Source organism: Callithrix jacchus, chromosome 6, assembly GCF_049354715.1.
Source record: "Callithrix jacchus isolate 240 chromosome 6, calJac240_pri, whole genome shotgun sequence".
NCBI lineage: Eukaryota > Metazoa > Chordata > Mammalia > Primates > Cebidae > Callithrix > Callithrix jacchus.
This window is the reverse complement of record NC_133507.1, coordinates 29,107,050-29,124,763: the sequence shown is the minus strand read 5'-3', so window position 1 is coordinate 29,124,763 and position 17,714 is coordinate 29,107,050. Positions and strand designations below refer to the sequence as shown.

The window sequence follows — 17,714 nt, the reverse complement described above, 5'->3', positions numbered from 1 at the left end:
GGCCTCCTCCAGGCCCCTCAGGAAGAACTGAGTGGTGGACAGAGGTTAGTCCCTGGCTCCCCCTTACCTGCGGTCTATGTGCCAGGGGCGTCTGGGTTTCTGAAAAATCACATAATTTAGTAGGTTATCTATCTCTGGTTTCCACAGGGAATATCCCATGACTGGAGCTTCCTTGGCTGTTGATTTAGGCCGCTGCTACCTTCTTGCTTATCAATTTCTTATTTGTTTCTCAGGGAGAGCTAGGTGCCTGGAAGTTCCCTTGAAGGAATTCAAGATTTTCCTTTATTTCCATACCTGGGGGGTGCCTAGCAGGCTGATAAGAGAAGTCCTTGCCCGCTCTCAAGGTGAGTGAGTGATGACCTCATAGCTTCCTTAACCATGGGTGCCTGGTTTTGCATTATCCAATTTTCAGGCAAGATGTGCCAGCCTCCATGTGTGTTCCTCTGTTGATTGTCCTTGCGGTCTTTGTCACCCTGTCTTGGTTATTTTATTTATTTATTTCATTTTTTTTTGAGATGGAGTTTCACTCTTGTTGCTGAGGCTGGAGTGCAATGGTACAATCTTGGCTCACTGCAACCTCCACCTCCCAGGTCCAAACGATTCTTCTGCCTCAGTCTCCTGAGTAGCTGGGATTACAGGCATGCGCCACCACGCCTGGCTAATTTTGTATTTCTAGTAGAGACGGGGGTTTCTCCATATTGGTCAGGCTGGTCTGGAACTCCTGACCTCAGGTGATCTGCCTGCCTTGGCCTCCCAGAGTGCTGGGATTACAGGTGTGAGCCACTGCACCTGGCCTCCTTGGGTATTTAAAAAAATTGCTCACTCCCCATCACCTACTAGAACATGGGGCTTGTGTGGGCAGGGATCTTGTTTGCTTTGCTGGCTAGGTCAGCAATGCCTGGAATGGGGCCTGATACAAAGTCAGTCAGTGCTCTAGAAATAGTTCATGAATGAACAGCAGCTGATGGTTCGCAGACACTTGCAATGTGTGATCACCTCACCTGTAGCAGCTCATTTAATTCTCACAACAACCTTGCAAGGCAGGTACTATATATATATTTTTTCCTGGCTCTGCCTCCTTTATTGAGGACGCTCAGCCTCAGTCTTCTCCCAAGGTAGGTACTATTCTTGTCTCCATTTGACAGGTGGGAAAACTGAGGCATAGAGTGGTCTGTAACTTGCCTAAGGTCATACGGCTAATAAACAGTGAAGCTGAGATTCGAACCTGAGTAGTCTGGCCCTAGAGTGGGGATTCTCACCCTCGGCATGATTGACATTTTGGGCTGGATACATCTTTGTGGTGGGGGCTGTCCTGTGCATTGTGGGCTATTTAGCAGCATCTCTGGTCTTTACCTAGCAGATGTGAGTATCACCCGGCCTCCCAAACCATGACCACCAAGAACGTGTCCAGACTCTGAGGCGAGGAGCAAAATCACCCTGTTGGCAATTGCTGGAGTCTTGCTCTGTTGCCGATGCTGGAGTGCAGTGGTGTGATCTTGGCTCACTGCAGCCTCCACCTCTGGGTTTCAAGCCATTCTCCTGCCTCAGCCTCCTGAGTAGCTGGGATTACAAGTGCCTGCCATCATGCCCAGCTAATTTTTGTATTTTTAGTAGAGATGGGTTTTCACCATATTGGCCAGCCTGGTCTTGAACTCCTGATGTCAAGTGATCTGCCCGCCTAGGCTGGGATTACAGGCATGAGCCACTGCACCCGGCCTGCTCTAGAATTTTTAATTACTCCACCACGCTGCCTTGCTATGTTGAATAGATGAAGAAATGCTTGCGTTCCAATGTGATGCATTCATTGCCCCAGCGTCTGCTTGTGGGGACAGAGGCAGAAACCTCCCTCCTGAGCCTGGAAGGCCAAAGTCCCCGACTGTGCTTTTCTTTTCTTTTCTTTTTTTTTTTTTGAGATGGAGTTTTGCTCTTGTTACCCAGGCTGGAGTGCAATGGCGTGATCTCGGCTCACCGCAACCTCTGCCTCCTGGGTTCAGGCAATTCTCCTGCCTCAGCCTCCTGAGTAGCTGGGATTACAGGCATGTGCCACCATGCCCAGCTAATTTTTTGTATTTTTAGTAGAGACGGGGTTTCACCATGTTGACCAGGATGGTCTCGATCTCTTGACCTCGTGATCCACCCGCCTCGGCCTCCCAAAGTGCTGGGATTACAGGCTTGAGCCACCGTGCCCAGCCCCCCGACTGTGCTTTTCACCTTCAGTGATGAGGAAGGGCACAGAGGTAAGAGCAGCAAGTTCAGCACATGCCTTGATGGCTGGCCCTTGCCGCGGCAGACTGCCAGGCACTCTCCCAGACATGGAGAGAAAGAAAAATCTTGATTTCCTTGAAGAGAAATTCCAGGTACCTAGTTTGCCCTGAGAAGTAAATGAGCAACTTGATAAACAAGAAAATAACAGTCTCTTAAAACACAGGTTAGCCAAGGAAGTACAGTGTGATACCAATGATCATAAAGTGTACCTGGAATGTTCCCTATGGAAACTGAAGATAACATCTTAACGTATGTCCCTGAGTTGTTTTACAGAAACCTGGACCCCACCAAATGCACCCGCTGGCATGTAGAACTGAACTCTGACTGCAGATTGGTTCTAAATTTTTTCCTGAGGGGCCTGGAGGAGGCCATGCCCACAAGCCAGAGCTAACATTTTTTTCTGCTGATCTCAAATTTTTAGACAAAGCTTTTCTTCCTTAACCAATTACAAATCAGAAAATCTTTAAAACATTTATTTCTTCTTATTTATTTATTTATGTTGAGATAGAGTCTCACACTGTCACCCAGATTGGAGGGCAGTGGTGAGATCTCGGCTCACTGCAACCTCCGCCTCCCGGTTTCAAGCAATTCTTGTGCCTCAGCCTCCTGAGTAGCTGCGATTACAGGTGTGCCCCACCACGCCCAGCTAATTTTTTGTATTTTTAGTAGAGAAGGGGTTTTGTCATGTTGCCCAGGCTGGTCTTGAACTACTGAGCTAAGGCGATCCTCCCACCTCAGCCTGCCAAAGTGCTGGCATTACAGGTGTGAGCCACTGCACCTGGCCCAGAAAATCTTTGAGTTCACCTATGACTGGTGCACAGCACCCCTTCAAGATGTCCCACCTATATACATCAAACCAATGTATAGCCTTGGCTGAGCTCAGGAAGCAGGTAAAGCTGGCAGTCAGAAGGATCTAGAATCTTCTCCCTGGAGATCCCTTCTTTCTCCACTTGAAATCACCGTCAGGTCCCAGCACAGGGTAGGGCTGGGATGAAAACACCCGGAGGAAACTGAAAGCAGTTACGGAGCCAGCTGGCTGCGGGTCCCAGGGTGGTGCTTCGGGAGCTCTGGGGTGGGTTGTGCCCTGCAGTGGGCCTCATGTCTGTGCTGAGGGTGGTGTTCCTGCTGGGTAAGGAACAAATGCTCATCAAATACTCCTTGAGAGAACAAATAAAACCCATCAAAACTTGCTGTTCACCCTGAGATAGAATAGATTTATTAGCAAGAGGTAATCAGGAAACATGTATTTTTACAAAAATGGAAATTTTTTTTCCAAACAAGCTGTAAGTTGAAATATTTTAGGACTTGAAATAGAATTCTCATACCACTAGGTATTGCTTACAGCAAAAGCTGTCTGTTGTAGTGGAGCATGCCTGCCACTTCGGAGTTAACCTGTGTTTTCTATAATGTACAATGTAAAAAATACATGGTAATATTCACAGAATAAGCACTACATTACTATATTCCTGCTAGAAGGCATTTAGACAGGACTACAGTATATGCAATAAAAACACTTGGTAATTGATCTCCTAATTCTACAGTGTGGTACTAATTATCACAAGGTGTACAGACTTAGAGCATCTCAATGTAAGCTTGTAGTGACCGTTAGGCAGCTTAAAGAGGAAAAGTGACTTTTTGTGTTCCCGACTTCCAGTGAATGCTGGGCCAATGGTCAGCCAAAGTCGACGTGGCTTTTGTTTGTGACTCCATTTCCTCGGGAAGTTCTAGGGCCTCGTCCAGTTGTATTGAGACTGCTATTCATGCTATCTGGTGTTAATCCTAGGGCGAGGAGCAACCTGGGGCCTGAAGGAGATGGCAGCATTGGTACGAAGGGTGTGGTTCTGAGCAGAGAGGACTCCCTTCCGTCCAGGTTACTGGGAGACAGAGGGGGACTTTTGAGACCTGCGATTTTGGCTGGAGAAGCTGCTTTGGAAATTGACATCACCATCAGCGGGAAGATTCGTCAATGACTGGACTTAGGGGTATGGTTTCCCCCTCCCGCCGCCCCCACCCCCCACCCAGTTATAACAACTACGTGGAACATGCTGGGAGGATGCCTGGGTGGCCACCTCAACCCAGGAGCCTGGGCTGGGGAGGGACGGAAGCAGGACTGGAGTCTAAGATTCTTGTATGCGAGAGTGCCGTCTCCCCTCTTAGAAGAGTGATGAGTCTAGGGAAGAAGGACCGAGAGTACAGCTGTTTAAAAGAAACAGGCACTGCGGGAGACAGGAGGGACGGGTGGGCAAAGTCCGAAACGGTGCAGAAATTCATATTCCGGCTCTACAGGAATCTAAGAACAAGGACGATTTGTATTCTTAGAGAAGCACATATTGAAGAAGAAAATCCAGTGAAACCAAACGAATATGTACAATATCATCTAGCATGTGTCCCCGGGAGCAGCTGGGTTGGGCTGAGCACAGCTTCAGGTGGGGAGTTTTGGTTCTATTCGGAGGGAAGACTCGTAGAGGCTTTCTTCATCCATTACAAAAGACTGGTCCAGTAAATACTGCGTTACCTGAGAAAAGAAAAAAAATGAGAAAAGGGGATGGGAGGGTTGTAGGATCTCCCTAATACTGACTGTGGACGTCCTTTATCTCTTAGAACCCCAGACTCTTACTGGGGAGCGTCAGGTGGGCACATGAGGCAAAAATGCATTTGATAGTGTTCCATCTTGACATAGTTTTAAGTAGTTGATATAAGTATTGTCTTAGGATTATTATTTAATATCATCATAATATCAAGGTTGGTGCAAAAGTAAAAAAAGTCAATTTTAGAAACTAGGTGGCGGATGTATGTGTTCACAATTCTGTCGGTGTTTCTGTATGTTTGAAAAGTTTCATAAGGCTGGGCATGGTGACTCATGCCTCGAATCCCAGCACTTCGGGAGGCTGAGACAGGAGGATCCTGGGCTTGAGCCCAGGAGTTTGAAACCAGCTTGGGCAACAAAGTGAGACCTTGTTTCTACAAAAAATAAAAAAAGTAGCTTGGTATTGTGTTTCATACCTGGTTCCAGTTACGTGGGAGGCTGAGAAAGGAGGATCACTTGAGGTCAAGGCTGCAGTGAGCTGTGTTCACACCACTGTACCCCAGCTTGGGTACAGACCTTGTCTTAAAAATAAAATAGTCCAGGCGTGTGGCTCACTCCTGTAATTGCAGCACTTTGGGAAGCCGAGGTGGGCAGATCACGAGGTCAGGAGTTTGAGACCAGCCTGGCCAACATGGTGAAACCTGTCTCTACTAAAAATACAAAAATTAGCCAGGCATGGTGGTGGGCAGCTGTAATCCCAGCTCCTTGGGAGGCTGAGGCAGGAGAATCACTGGAACCCAGGAGGCGGAGGTTGCAGAGAGCTGAGACTGTGCCATTGCAGTCCAGCCTGGGTGACAGAGTGAGACTCCTCTCAAAATAAAATAAAATAAAATAAAAAATAAAAAGTTTTATAATAAAATATTGGGACAAAATATATTTAAACACTAGGATTACACAGTACTGTGAGAGATTTACTCCAAGAGAGGTGAGTGGACATGGAGGCTGCATGTGAGAAGAGCCTCCTTTTTTCTGGCTGTACATGGCTCACCTTGGGGAGAAAGATGCAATCACATGATTTAGGCCATCCTCTCTTCTCCTCTCTGCCCACCCCACTCCTGCTCTGAAGCATTTGCTGAATGCCTGCCCATTAAATGTGCCATGAGAGATCCGAGCTCTAACCTCCCAGGAACCCCTGCTCCAAAAACTATCTTTCCAAGACTTATTTATTTGTCAGTTGTTTGCAACTGAATGCACATTTCCCCCCTACATACATCCAGAACAGAAAGAACAAAATTTTCTTTTCTGTTCGAGACAGCATCTTGCTCTGTCGCCCTGTCTGGAGTGCAGTGGTGCAATCGGGACTCAATGCAACCTCTGCCTCCCGGGTTCAGGCAATTCTCCTGCCTGAGCCTCCTGGATAGCTGGGATCACAGGCATGCACCACCACGTCTGGCTAATTTTTGTATTTTTAGTAGACATGGGGTTTTGTCATGTTGGCCAGGCTGGTCTTGAAGTCCTGCCCTTCAAGTGATCTGCCTGCCTTGGCCTCTCAAAGTGCTGGGATTATAGGTGTGAGCCACTGCGCCTGGCCAAATTTTCTTATGATGTGTTTGGGAATCTTCTGATAGCTGCTTGAGAAAAATCCAGTCTGCTGCTTTTGTCTTGGCTGATTGACTCTGCTACTGTAAAGGATGAAACCAGCTGTCTGCTATGCTGATTAATAGTCACAGATAAAGTGATTACTATGTCTGATTAGCATTATACCCATGACTTCTGGGAAGATGACTTTAGGTATCACAGTCTGGTTTGACCTACACCTGTTGATAAAGAAATGGCAATTTTATGACTGTGTGAAATAGTCTTTTATACCTAGATAATAGCGTCACGTGAACAGTCCTTTCTAGAACACATGAATCTCTACCTCCTAAGCCTTCTGGGGATCAACAAACTGATTAGTTTCCTCCATAGTGAGCATGTGCAGGATCAACTTTAGTAGAGACGGGTTTCATCATGTGACAGGCTGGTGTCGATCTCCTGACCTGAGTTGGCTAAGTCAGGCTAATTTTCCTAAGACATAGTACTTTCGAGGGAGACTGGCAGCATATACCACCATTGCAAAGCTGTTAATGAAAGAAGTCTCATTAACATCTATCTATCTATCTATCTATCTATTATCTATCTATCTATCTATCTATCTATCTATCTATCTAGAGGTAGAGTTTCACTCTTGTCACCCAGGGTTGGAGTGCAGTGGCACAATCTCGGCTCACTGCAATCACTGCCTCCTGAGGTCAAGAAATTCTGCCTCAGCCTCCAGAGTAGCTGGGATTACAGGTGCGTGCCACCATGTCTGGCCTTTTGTATTATTGGTAGAGATGGGGATTCACCATGTTGGCCAGACTGATCTTGAACTGACTTTAGATGATTCGCCCGCCTCGTCTCCCAAAGTTCTGGGATTACAGGCATGAGCCACCGTGCCCAACCAGTAATATTTGTTTTGTTTGTAGTGTGCATCAGAGCTTGAGGGAAGGTTTAAGGAGATAAAAGCAGGAGATGAAAAAAACCCTGAAATTTTGTTGGTAACTTCTGAGACTTTCCAGTGCTCAGTGTGGTCATGGTGCCTTCTGGTTGAGCCCTGTGTAATCCACATGGTAACTCTGTGGCTCCCAGGCTGATGAACACAGAAACACAGCCCCTCAAATACTGCTGAGTTATGTAGATACTTTTGTCTTAATATTTTTTATTGTAGAAGAAAGGATGTGACAATATAAAATACATTTTTGGAGAAAGAAGCTTGTAATCTCACCACTCTAAAATAACTTTCATTTTTTGTATGATCATCTAGTTCTTAAAATACAAAACGACTTTTCCATCATTGTACCTATGGAATGGATAGCACTTGATATGCTTTCACTTATGCTATTAGGGAAAATGTCCATAACAAAATCTCCAAAGTCACACTTTCTAGTGGCCGTAAGCCTGCACTTATTTACTGACCTCATCCTCTATTGTTGGGTATGTAAGGTATATTGGATGTGGTTTCAGGTTTTTTTTTTTTTAAACTGAGTCAGAAAATTATTTTAATAGTTGCAAAACTTTTTTTTTTTTTTTTTTTTACAGAATCAGTATAAAATAGCAGTTGATTTCTCCATAATTATCAGATTTATATTTGAGGTCTTGGCTAAGTGGGGCTGAAATCAACAAAAGGTCTTGGACTGTTGGCTCAGAAATCATCCTAGGAAGCCCACCCTGTTGATACTTGTCATGCTTAGCTCTTATGAGATGACCTGGTCTTTAAAAAAAAAAAGTATCTCGCTTTATTCATTCTTTGGAGGCTTGAAGTGAATTTGGCAGCATTCATTAAACACCTTCCAGCTCCTGTCATTTACCACTTCTTCAACATTCCGTTCCGACTGCATCCATTTCAACTTTGTCTGCTCTTTTCTAAATTGCTTTAATAACGTTAAATCTTCCAAATTCTTTTCTCTCTCTTCTCAGAGATTTTTTTTACTACTTCTGACGTCTGGGCTATACAATTTTTTATGACTCTGTCTCTATTGGCATGAGCTGCCATCAAAGACTCATAAAGATGTTTACAGGTTTGGCTGGCGTCAATTTTCCCTGCAAAGGAAGCTGTTGGAAACGTAGTGTTTAATTCATATACTATTTTGTCATCAATTGTCCTCATCACCTTGAGTAATTCCTGGAACTCGGCGAACTCCTCACAGTTCATACCACCACTGGGCGCCGCCATATTGGGCCTTTTTTTTTTTTTTTTTTGAGATGGAGTCTTGCTCTGTCGCCCAGGCTGGACTGCAGCGGCAAGATCTTGGCTCACTGCAACCTCCGCCTCCTGGGTTCAAGCAATCCTCCCACCTCAGCCTCCAGAGTAACTGGGATTACAGGCATGCACCACCATGACTGGCTAAGTTTTGCATTTTAGTAGAGATGGGGGTTCACTATGTTGGCCAGGCTGGTCGAAAACTCCTGACCTCAGGTGATCCACCCGCCTTGGCCTCCCAAAGTGTTGGGATTACAAGTGTGAGCCACCACACCTGGCCATCTTCAAAGTTTTTGCTATTTTATATATAAAATAAATGTTGCAACAAAGATCTTCTAGAATATAGCCTTTTGCCTCAACTAATTTAAAGCATTAATCCCTAGGAGAAGGATCTTTTTTACTACATTTTTTCATATTTCTTTTTTTTTTTTTTTTGAGACGGAGTTTCGCTCTTGTTACCCAGGCTGGAGTGCAATGGTACGATCTTGGCTCACCACAACCTCCGCCTCCTGGGTTCAGGCAATTCTCCTGCCGCAGCCTCCTGAGTAGCTGGAATTACAGGCACGTGCCACCATGCCCAGCTAATTTTTTGTATCTTTAGTAGAGACGGGGTTTCACCATGTTGACCAGGATGGTCTCGATCTCTCATGATCCACCCGCCTCGGCCTCCCAAAGTGCTGGGATTACAGGCGTGAGCCACTGCGCCGGGCCCATATTTCTTTCAAGAGAGTGTTAGTCAATTGCCAATGCTGTCAGCAGAGTAGGCTTGTCAGGCGTTGACTATCATTTCACTTAGAAAAAGGTACATAGTTGTAAACACCACTGCACTTGGCGCAGTGGCTCAAGCCTGTAATCCTAGCACTTTGGGAGGCCAAGGCGGGTGGATCACGAGGTCAAGAAATTGAGACCATCCTGGTCAAAATGGTGAAACCCCATCTCTACTAAAGATACAAAAAATTAGCTGGGCATGGTGGCGTGTGCCTGTAATCCCAGCTACTCAGGAGGCTGAGGCAGGAGAATTGCCTGAACCCAGGAGGCGGAGGTTGCGGTGAGCCGAGATTGCGCCGAGCCGAGATTGCGCCATTGCACTCCAGCCTGGGTAACAAGAGTGAAACTCTGTCTCAAAAAAAAAAAAGGTACATAACAGGACAAGTCATCCTTTTTGGCGAGTGTGATTCGGATGCACACTGCCTCTGGAGACCCACTGCCTTTAAACACCTCTGTGTTTTTCCTGAAGTTTTTGCCCCCAAAGCAGGGGCTCTAGCCCTGAAGTTGCCAACAACTTTAGCCACACCTCCTCACGAGGCCCTCAAAATTCCCTCACTCATTCAGGGAGAGCAGAAACCTACTGGTACTCACGTGTGCACCAGTTCTTGCGTCAGACAGCAATGCTTTTTATAAATCTTTTTTTTTTTTTTTTTTTTTTTGAGGAGTTTCGCTGCTGTTACCCAGGCTGGAGTACAATGGCGCGATCTCAGCTCACGGCAACCTCCACCTCCTGGGTTCAGGCAATTCTCCTGCCTCAGCCTCCCGAGTAGCTGGGATTACAGGCGTGTGCCACCATGCCCAGCTAATTTTTTTGTATTTTTAGTAGAGACGGGGTTTCACCATGTTGACCAGGATGGTCTGGATCTCTTGACCTCGTGATCCACCTGCCTCGGCCCCCAAAGTGCTGGAATTACAGGCTTGAACCACTGCGCCCGGCCTATAAAGTCCTTTTACAAAGGTTGTCATATTTAATCATCAAAAACAACCTGTCCCAGGCTGGTATAAGAATCTCATGTTACCAGCTGGGTACAGCAGCTCATGTCTGTAATCCCAGCACTTTGGGAAGCCAAGGCAGGTGGATCACTTGAGGTCGGGAGTTCGAGACCAGCCTGTTACTGGTCAGTGTGGTGAAATTCCATCTCTACTAAAAATACAAAAATTAGCCAGACATGGGGGTGCATGCCTGTAATCTCAGCTACTCAGGAGGCTGAGGTAGGAGTGATCACTTGAACCTGGGAGGCAGAAGTTGCAATGAGCCAAGATCACACCACTGCCCTCCATCCTGGGAGACTCTGTCTCAAAAATAAAATAAGAATCTCATGTTAAAGTTGAGACAAAGTAACACAGCTGGTGAGTGGCTTTGCCCGGATTTGAACCCAGGTGTTCCCTGGTTGACTGAGAGAAGCTCATGGGATGTGGGAGTGGGCTGGGTGGGGGTTAGCTGGTGCTAAGTAAGGCCAAGGGAGGAATCCCGGCGATGCTGAGCAGGCTCTGGCTTGCTGCCGTTAATTGGCTGAGGAGCAGTTCTGAACCCCGGCGGCTTGGGCCTGATTCCCTTAGTGCTTTAAGCTGATGGATTCAGTGTTCGAATCAAACACTGAAATCTTCCTTACCAGACCAGGAGGACTTAAAAATTTTTTTTAATAGAGTCACGATCTCACTCTGTTGCCCAGCCTGCAGTGCAGTGGTACAAGCATGGCTCACTGTAGCCTCGACCTTCAGGGCTCAAGTGATCTTTCTGCCTTAACCTCCTGAGTAGCCACCACACCTAGCTAAGTTTTTTTTTTTTTTTTTTTTTTGTAGAGTTGGGAGCCTTTACTGTGTGGCCCAGGCTGGTCTCAAACTCCTGGCCTCAAGCAATTCTCCTGCCTTGGCCTCCCAAAGTGCTGGGATTAAAGTTGGAAGTCACTGTGCCAGGCCTGGGACTATTTATTTTTAAACCACATTTTTATTTCTTTTTATCTTTAAGTTGACTTATATCTTATCTTAGATTTCTTTTTTTTAAGATGGGGTTTCACCATGTTGGTCAGGCTGGTCTTGAATTCCTGACCTCAGGTGATCTTCCCGCCTTGGCCTCCAAAGTGCTTGAATTACAGGTGTGAGCTGCTGCGCCCGGCCATATCATATCTTAGATATAAAACTCATTTATACCTTATTTTATGTAATTTCAAAAGCCAGGTAGTATTAAACAGTTCATAATGAAAACCAGCAATCCTCTGTTGCCCCTTCTCAGCTGCCAGGCCTGGCTCTCTACAGACAGCCATTTTTGGTTCTTATAGAGCCCCCAAATCCAGGGCAGGGGCCATTAGCCACACATAGCTATGGAGCACTTGAAACAGGGCTTGTCTGAATTAAGCTGTGATGTGTAAAATACACACTGGATTTTTGAAAATTTAGTATGAATAAAATAAAGTAAAATATCTCAGTCACTTTTATATGTAATCAATTACATGCTGAACTGACAATTTTTTAGATGTATTGTGTTAAATAAAATACGTTCTTATAGTTAATTTTACCTATTTCTTTTGCTTTCTTTAAAAAATGAGGCTGGGGGAGCCAGGCGCGGTGGCTCATGCCTGTAATTCCAGCACTTTGGGAGGTTGAGGAGGGTGGATCATGAGGTCAGGAGTTTGAGATCAGCCTGGCCAATATGGTGAAACCCTGTCTCTACTATAAATACAAAAATTAGCTGGGCAGGGTGGCAGGCTCCTGTAATCCCAGCTACTTGGGAGGCTGAGGCAGAAGAATCACTTGAACCTGGGAGGCAGAGGTTGCAGTGAGCTGAGACTGTGCCATTGCATTGCAGCCTGGGTGACAGAGCAAGACTCCGTCTCAAAAAAAAAAAAAAAAAAAAAGGCTGGGAATGGTGGCTCACGCTTGTAATCCCAGCACTCTGGGAGGCCAAGACAAGAGGATCACTTGGGTCCAGGAGTTCAAGACTAGCCTGAGCAATATGGGAAGGCTCTGTCTCTATAGAAAAATTAAAAATTAGCTGGGTGTGGTCATACATTTAGCTGGGGAAGTCAAGGCTGCAGTGAACTATGATTGTGCCACTGCATTCTAGCCTGGGTGACAAAGTGAAACTCTGTAACAAACAAACAAACAAACAAAAATCAGGTCAGGTGGGGTGGCTCATTCCTGTAATTCCAGCACTCTGGGGGGCCAAGGCAGGCAGATTTCATGAGGCCAGGAGTTTGAGACCAGCCTGGACAACATGGCGAAACCTCGTTTCTACAAAAAAATACAAAAAAATTAGTTGGGTGTGATGGTGAATGCCTGTAGTCCCAACTACTCAGGAGGCTGAGGTAGGAGGATGGCTTGAACCCCAAGAGGTCGAGGCTACAGTGAGCCAAGATCATGCTACAGCGCTACAGCACTACAGCCTCAGTGACAGGGTGAGATCCTGTCTCAATAAATAAATATATAAAAATAAGTTAAAAATGTGGCCCCTTAAATGTGACACTTAAAGTTACATATGCAGCTGACATTGTATTTCCAGTGGATAGTCCTGTGTTTCTTCCAGTATTTATATGTGTGTTCCAGTATTTATATGTGTTTTTCCATGGTAAGTGCTTTTCCTGTTGTCTGTTTTCCTGCCAAATTTTAATTAAAAAATATAAAAACTATGCATACAGCATATATGTATAATCCTTTTTCTGAGCACGGAACCATTTGAAAGTAAATAGTATAATGCTTCCCCCACTAAGTACTTCAGCCACTCAGCTCCTAAGACCACGGACATTCTCTTACATAACGATAACATCAATACACTTGGGCCATTTAACATCAATAAAATAAAAGTAGCTGATGTACAGATGATATTCAAATTTCTTCAAGTTTTGACAAATAATCTTTACAGCTATGCTTTTTAGATCCCAGATCTAATCAATAGTCACATATTGCATTTAGATGTCATATGAGTTAGTCTTATTTTATTTTTTATTAAAAAAAAAATTTTTTTCCATTATGGAGACAGGGTCTCACTATGTTGCCCAGGCTGATCTTGAACTCCTGAGTGCAAGTAACCCTCCTTCCTCTGCCTCTGAAAGCGCTAGGATTAAAGGCTCACCACCAAGCCCGACCTGTGAGTTTTAGTCTTTTTTAATGTAGAGCAGTATCCCTGGGTTTGTATTTTATTTTTCATGACATTGATATATGTATGTGTGTATGTGTATGTGTGTGCGTGTGTGCATGCGTGTGTGTGTGTTTTTGTTTTTAGAGACAAAGCCTCACTCTGTTGCCCAGGCTAGCATGCAGTGGTGCAGTAATAGCTTACTATAGCCTTGAATTCCTGGGCTCAAGTGAGCCTCCTGCCTCAGACTTCTGAGACTTCTGGGACTACAGGCGTGCACCACCATGCCCAGCTAATTATTCTCAAGATTTTTGCTAGAGACAGGATCTCTGATCTCCCTATGTTGCCCAGGTTGACTTCAAACTTATGGGCTCAAGTGATCCTCCCCCTTCAGTCTCCTGAAGTGCTGGGATTATAGGTGTGAGCCATTCCTCCCAGCTGATATATACATTTCTAATTGAAAATATTTATTGCTAAAAGACATTGATATTTTTGAAGAGTATATGCAGTTGCGTGGAGCCGGCTCATCGCAGCCTGCAAGAGCCAGCTGTTAGCCTCTGTTCCCAGCTCTGCTTTCAGTGATGTCTGGTGCTGCTTTGAAAGTGGCGCTGCCAGCAGTGTCTACCAGGCTCCTCCGAGCCCTCTTCGTGCCATTCTTTTAGCAAGAATACCCCCACTTTTGATATCTGATCAGATTCTGCATTCTCCACCCCCTGATAGCTGAAGTCCTTGACCTGAACCTAATAAAAACCTTGTTAGTCCAGAATCCCCCCTCCTCTTGGCATCTCCTCTTAGTAATTATCCATCCACTGACCCCCTTCACTTGGCCCACTGACTACAAATCCCTACTTGTCCCTGTTGTATTTGGAGTTGAGTTCAATCTCTCTCCCCCAATAAACAGTCTTGGCCTCTGTTGCGTTAGGTTTGAATAAAGACCTCCTTGCCATTGTAACAAGTGTTCCAATTGTTTTCCTCTTCAACAGCAAATGCTACATATCAAGACTCAATTCCCCACCCCCAAGACCCCTTTACCATTCACTAGCACACCACTGAGTTACAGACCAGTTTTCTTATGAAGGTCCCATATTCTGAAATTGCCGGTTCCTCCTGATGACTTTCAGCTAAACACTTTGATGCATAACGTTAGGTGATGCTGTGTCTCACGGTGCCCTTTATCTCTGCCTTGTCCGACATTGAAAATCCTAGGACTCCATGGCCCTCTCCTGCTTTCCCAACCCCCCATTCCTCTCCCCTGCTTTATTTTTTCCATGGTTGTAATAATCATCTGTCATATTATATTTTTTACCTCTTAGTCTCTCTCTCTCTAGAATGAAAGTTCATGAGGGCCAAGAGTTTATCTGTTTAGTTCACTACTGAGCCAAAAGCCGACTATAGTGCTTGGCACGTAGGACTCACTCAGTGAACATTTGTGGAGGTAGAGAATGAACGGGAGTAATGCAAAAGTGGCCAATTTAATTAATTGTATTTTGTCCACTGATTTTTCTCCTTCAATATGGCTATTGGCTATCAAGCAGATCATGGGTTCTCAGAACATGACAAAAAATAGATACATTCTCAAAAAAACATATGGATCACAAAGGGAAAAACGATAAAAGGTTGATTTTCTGGTGCTCTTGAGGGTGTGTCTGAAGCTAGATGTTTTTGTGAACTGCACACTAGGAGGTCAAGATGCTGTGTGGAAAGTGAATAGATCTCTGGGCAGAGAAGAAAGGTCATAGGATTGGAGGTGGGCACAGTGGCTCACGCCCGTAACCCCGGCACTTTGAGAGGCCGAGGTGAGTGGATCATCCGAGGTCAGGAGTTTGAGACAAGCCTGACCAATACGATGAAACTCCGTCTCTATTAAAAATACAAAAATTATTGGGGCGTAGTGGTGTGCACCTGTGATCCCAGCTACTTGGGAGGCTGAGACAGAAGAATTGCTTGAACCCGGGAGGTGGAGGTTGTAGTGAGCCAAGATTGCACTACTGCACTCCAGCCTGGATGACAGAGTAAGACTCTGTCTCAAAAAAAAAAAAAAAAACAAAGTTCATAAGATTGGGAGCCCAAGACAGTCTGGGTTAGCAGATTTCAACTTTTTTGCTTTTGGCGAGCTGAGACTTTTTTTTTTCAGACCAACCATTCTCTTACACGGCCTTGCAATCTTTTAAAAATGCAAAAGAATCCAATTATATAGCCTCCTTTCAGGGCTTCCCATGGTGCTAAGGACAAAGTCCCAGACCCTTTTAGGATCCCACCAGTGTCATCTGTTTCTGGCAGGTCTGCTGCCACTCTCTGCAGCTAGCCATCATCCTGTCTCGGGTAATATGGGATATGTGTGGGTGCTGGTGGTGGTGGGTTCACTGTACTTAGCCTTACACAAGCCTGTCTCTCTTGCAATAAAGACATGTCCGCCCCAAGCAGGAACACTCTTCCAGGATTCTCCTCCTCCAGTAAGGCTCTCTAGGCCCCCAGAGCAGCACAGACCCTGGGACCCAGACCCCCACGGCCCTGCCTGCCTGCTTCTGGATGTACAAAGTATTTTCTTGTGCCTTGTCTGTAGCAGCAAAAGATCAAAACAACCTAAACGTCTATCAATGCAGAGGATCGGCTCGATAGATTTCTCCAAAGCTATAAGAAAGAATGAGGATGCTTCTGTGTCAGTAGGGGATGATCCCTCAGATATATCATGAAGGAGAAAAAGGAATGATACTGAGTAGTGGATAGTATGCTACAGATAGTACACAAAATCTGCTTGTGTTTACTGACTGCTGTGGACCTAGACACAAGAAACGGGTGGCAGTGCTGCCTTTGGAAGGGGAACTAGGCAGCTGGGGGACATTTCACTGTGCACTCCTATTGGCACAATTTGTAACCTGCGAGCATAGTACCTTTCAGAAACAGATGTTATCAACTCTGCCTCTCTTGTCCTGGGGGAGATTAGACGTGAATAGAAACCACCCTAAGGCAGGTAAAAATGAGACAAGAGTCACAAGATGAACACGGGCCCAATTTGAAGAAGGGACGACTCATTTCTGACCAGGTGATGGGGACTGGGGAAGACTTCCTTACGGGGACCATGTTTGAGCTGGGTCCAAGAGAATTCTGGAAGGGACAGTGGACGGGTGTGGAGGGGACAGGGTAGAAGATGGCCTAGACAGAGCCACCGTGAAAGTGCGTAAGTGACCAGGAAAAGGCGCTGCTTACCTTTGCTTGGTGCTCTATTTTGTAGGCAGTTTGTTGAAACTGGCGAATCTCTCGGATAATATGGGATATCTGTGGGAAGGAGGGACAGTTTCAGAATGCAGTTTGTTCTCTTAGTGCCACCCCTGACCTTGTAGAACTGAAAGGGCATCAACAGCTAAATCTGAAGTCAGCCTCTTAATTCCTGGAAGCTTCCGCAGAGGCATCATCTGTGTTTGTTTTTATTTTTTGAGATGAAGTCTCGCTCTGTTGCCTGGACTGCAGTGCAATGGCACGATCTCAGTTCACTGCAACCTCTGTCTCCTGGGTTCAAGCGATCCTCCCGCCTCAGCCTCCCGAGTAGTTGGGATTATAGGCACCCACTGCCATGCCTGGCTAATTTTTGTATTTTTAGTAGAGACGGGTTTCACCATGTTGGCCAGGCTGGTCCTGAACTCCTGACCTCAAGTGATCAACCTGCCTCGGCCTCCCGAAGTGCTGGGATTACAGGTGTGAGCCACCGCACCGGGCCTCTTTTTTTTTTAAATAAGAAATCTGCTTCTAAGACTTGCCAAGACTCTAAAGGTAAATTATACTATGTGACTGAGAGAAGAAAAAAATCTCCTTTAATTAGTGGCATAAGCTTAATTAAAAAGCTGACATCGCTTAAAACAAAACCCCGCGATTCCAGCGAAAGGTAAAGGCATCTGCCACTTCCTTAGTGCCTGCTGTACACAGGACATGGATAAAGGCTTCCACTCTTCAGGATAGTGTCTGGAGAAATGCTTTCCATCAAATGGAATCTAATGTGGAGGCCCGTTATGTAAAACTGGTGCAAATCGAGGCTTTCTGGTTGAAGTAAGAGGGGAGAAGCGGATGGTCGGAATCCTGCTTCTGATGGAAGCAGTCGCCTCATCCTTCATCCCAGGTTCTAGATTTTTCTGGGAATACTGGAAATGTATTCTTTTAGGAGGTGCTGTGTAAGTGGTTTTACCTTGTCCACATCAAGCAAGTGTCCATATGAGCAATACGGAGAGGTGTAACAGGTGGGCTTTGGAGTCACCTGGATACCAGACCTGGCCCTGCCCTTTGTCGGGTGACCTTGGGCTGCTCATTTG

The 17,714-nt window shown here is 45.6% G+C and overlaps 1 protein-coding gene and 1 pseudogene across 2 annotated transcripts in view; both read right to left on the bottom strand.

The window, feature by feature from the left end:
• Positions 1-3,458: 3,458 nt before the first annotated feature.
• The window catches only part of RASGRF1 (Ras protein specific guanine nucleotide releasing factor 1), a 131,839-nt gene continuing 117,583 nt past the window's right edge, over positions 3,459-17,714 (bottom strand). For both annotated transcript variants that reach the window (XM_035304032.3, XM_002807181.7), the window contains exons 26-27: positions 16,621-16,689; positions 3,459-4,780 (exon numbers count right to left, since the gene is read on the bottom strand). In XM_035304032.3, coding sequence (XP_035159923.1) covers positions 4,688-4,780; positions 16,621-16,689 — 162 coding nt within the window. In that variant the 3' untranslated portion in view covers positions 3,459-4,687. The remainder of the gene's footprint in view (positions 4,781-16,620; positions 16,690-17,714) is intronic.
• LOC108593388 (protein MIX23 pseudogene) lies at positions 7,963-8,551 on the bottom strand (annotated as a pseudogene).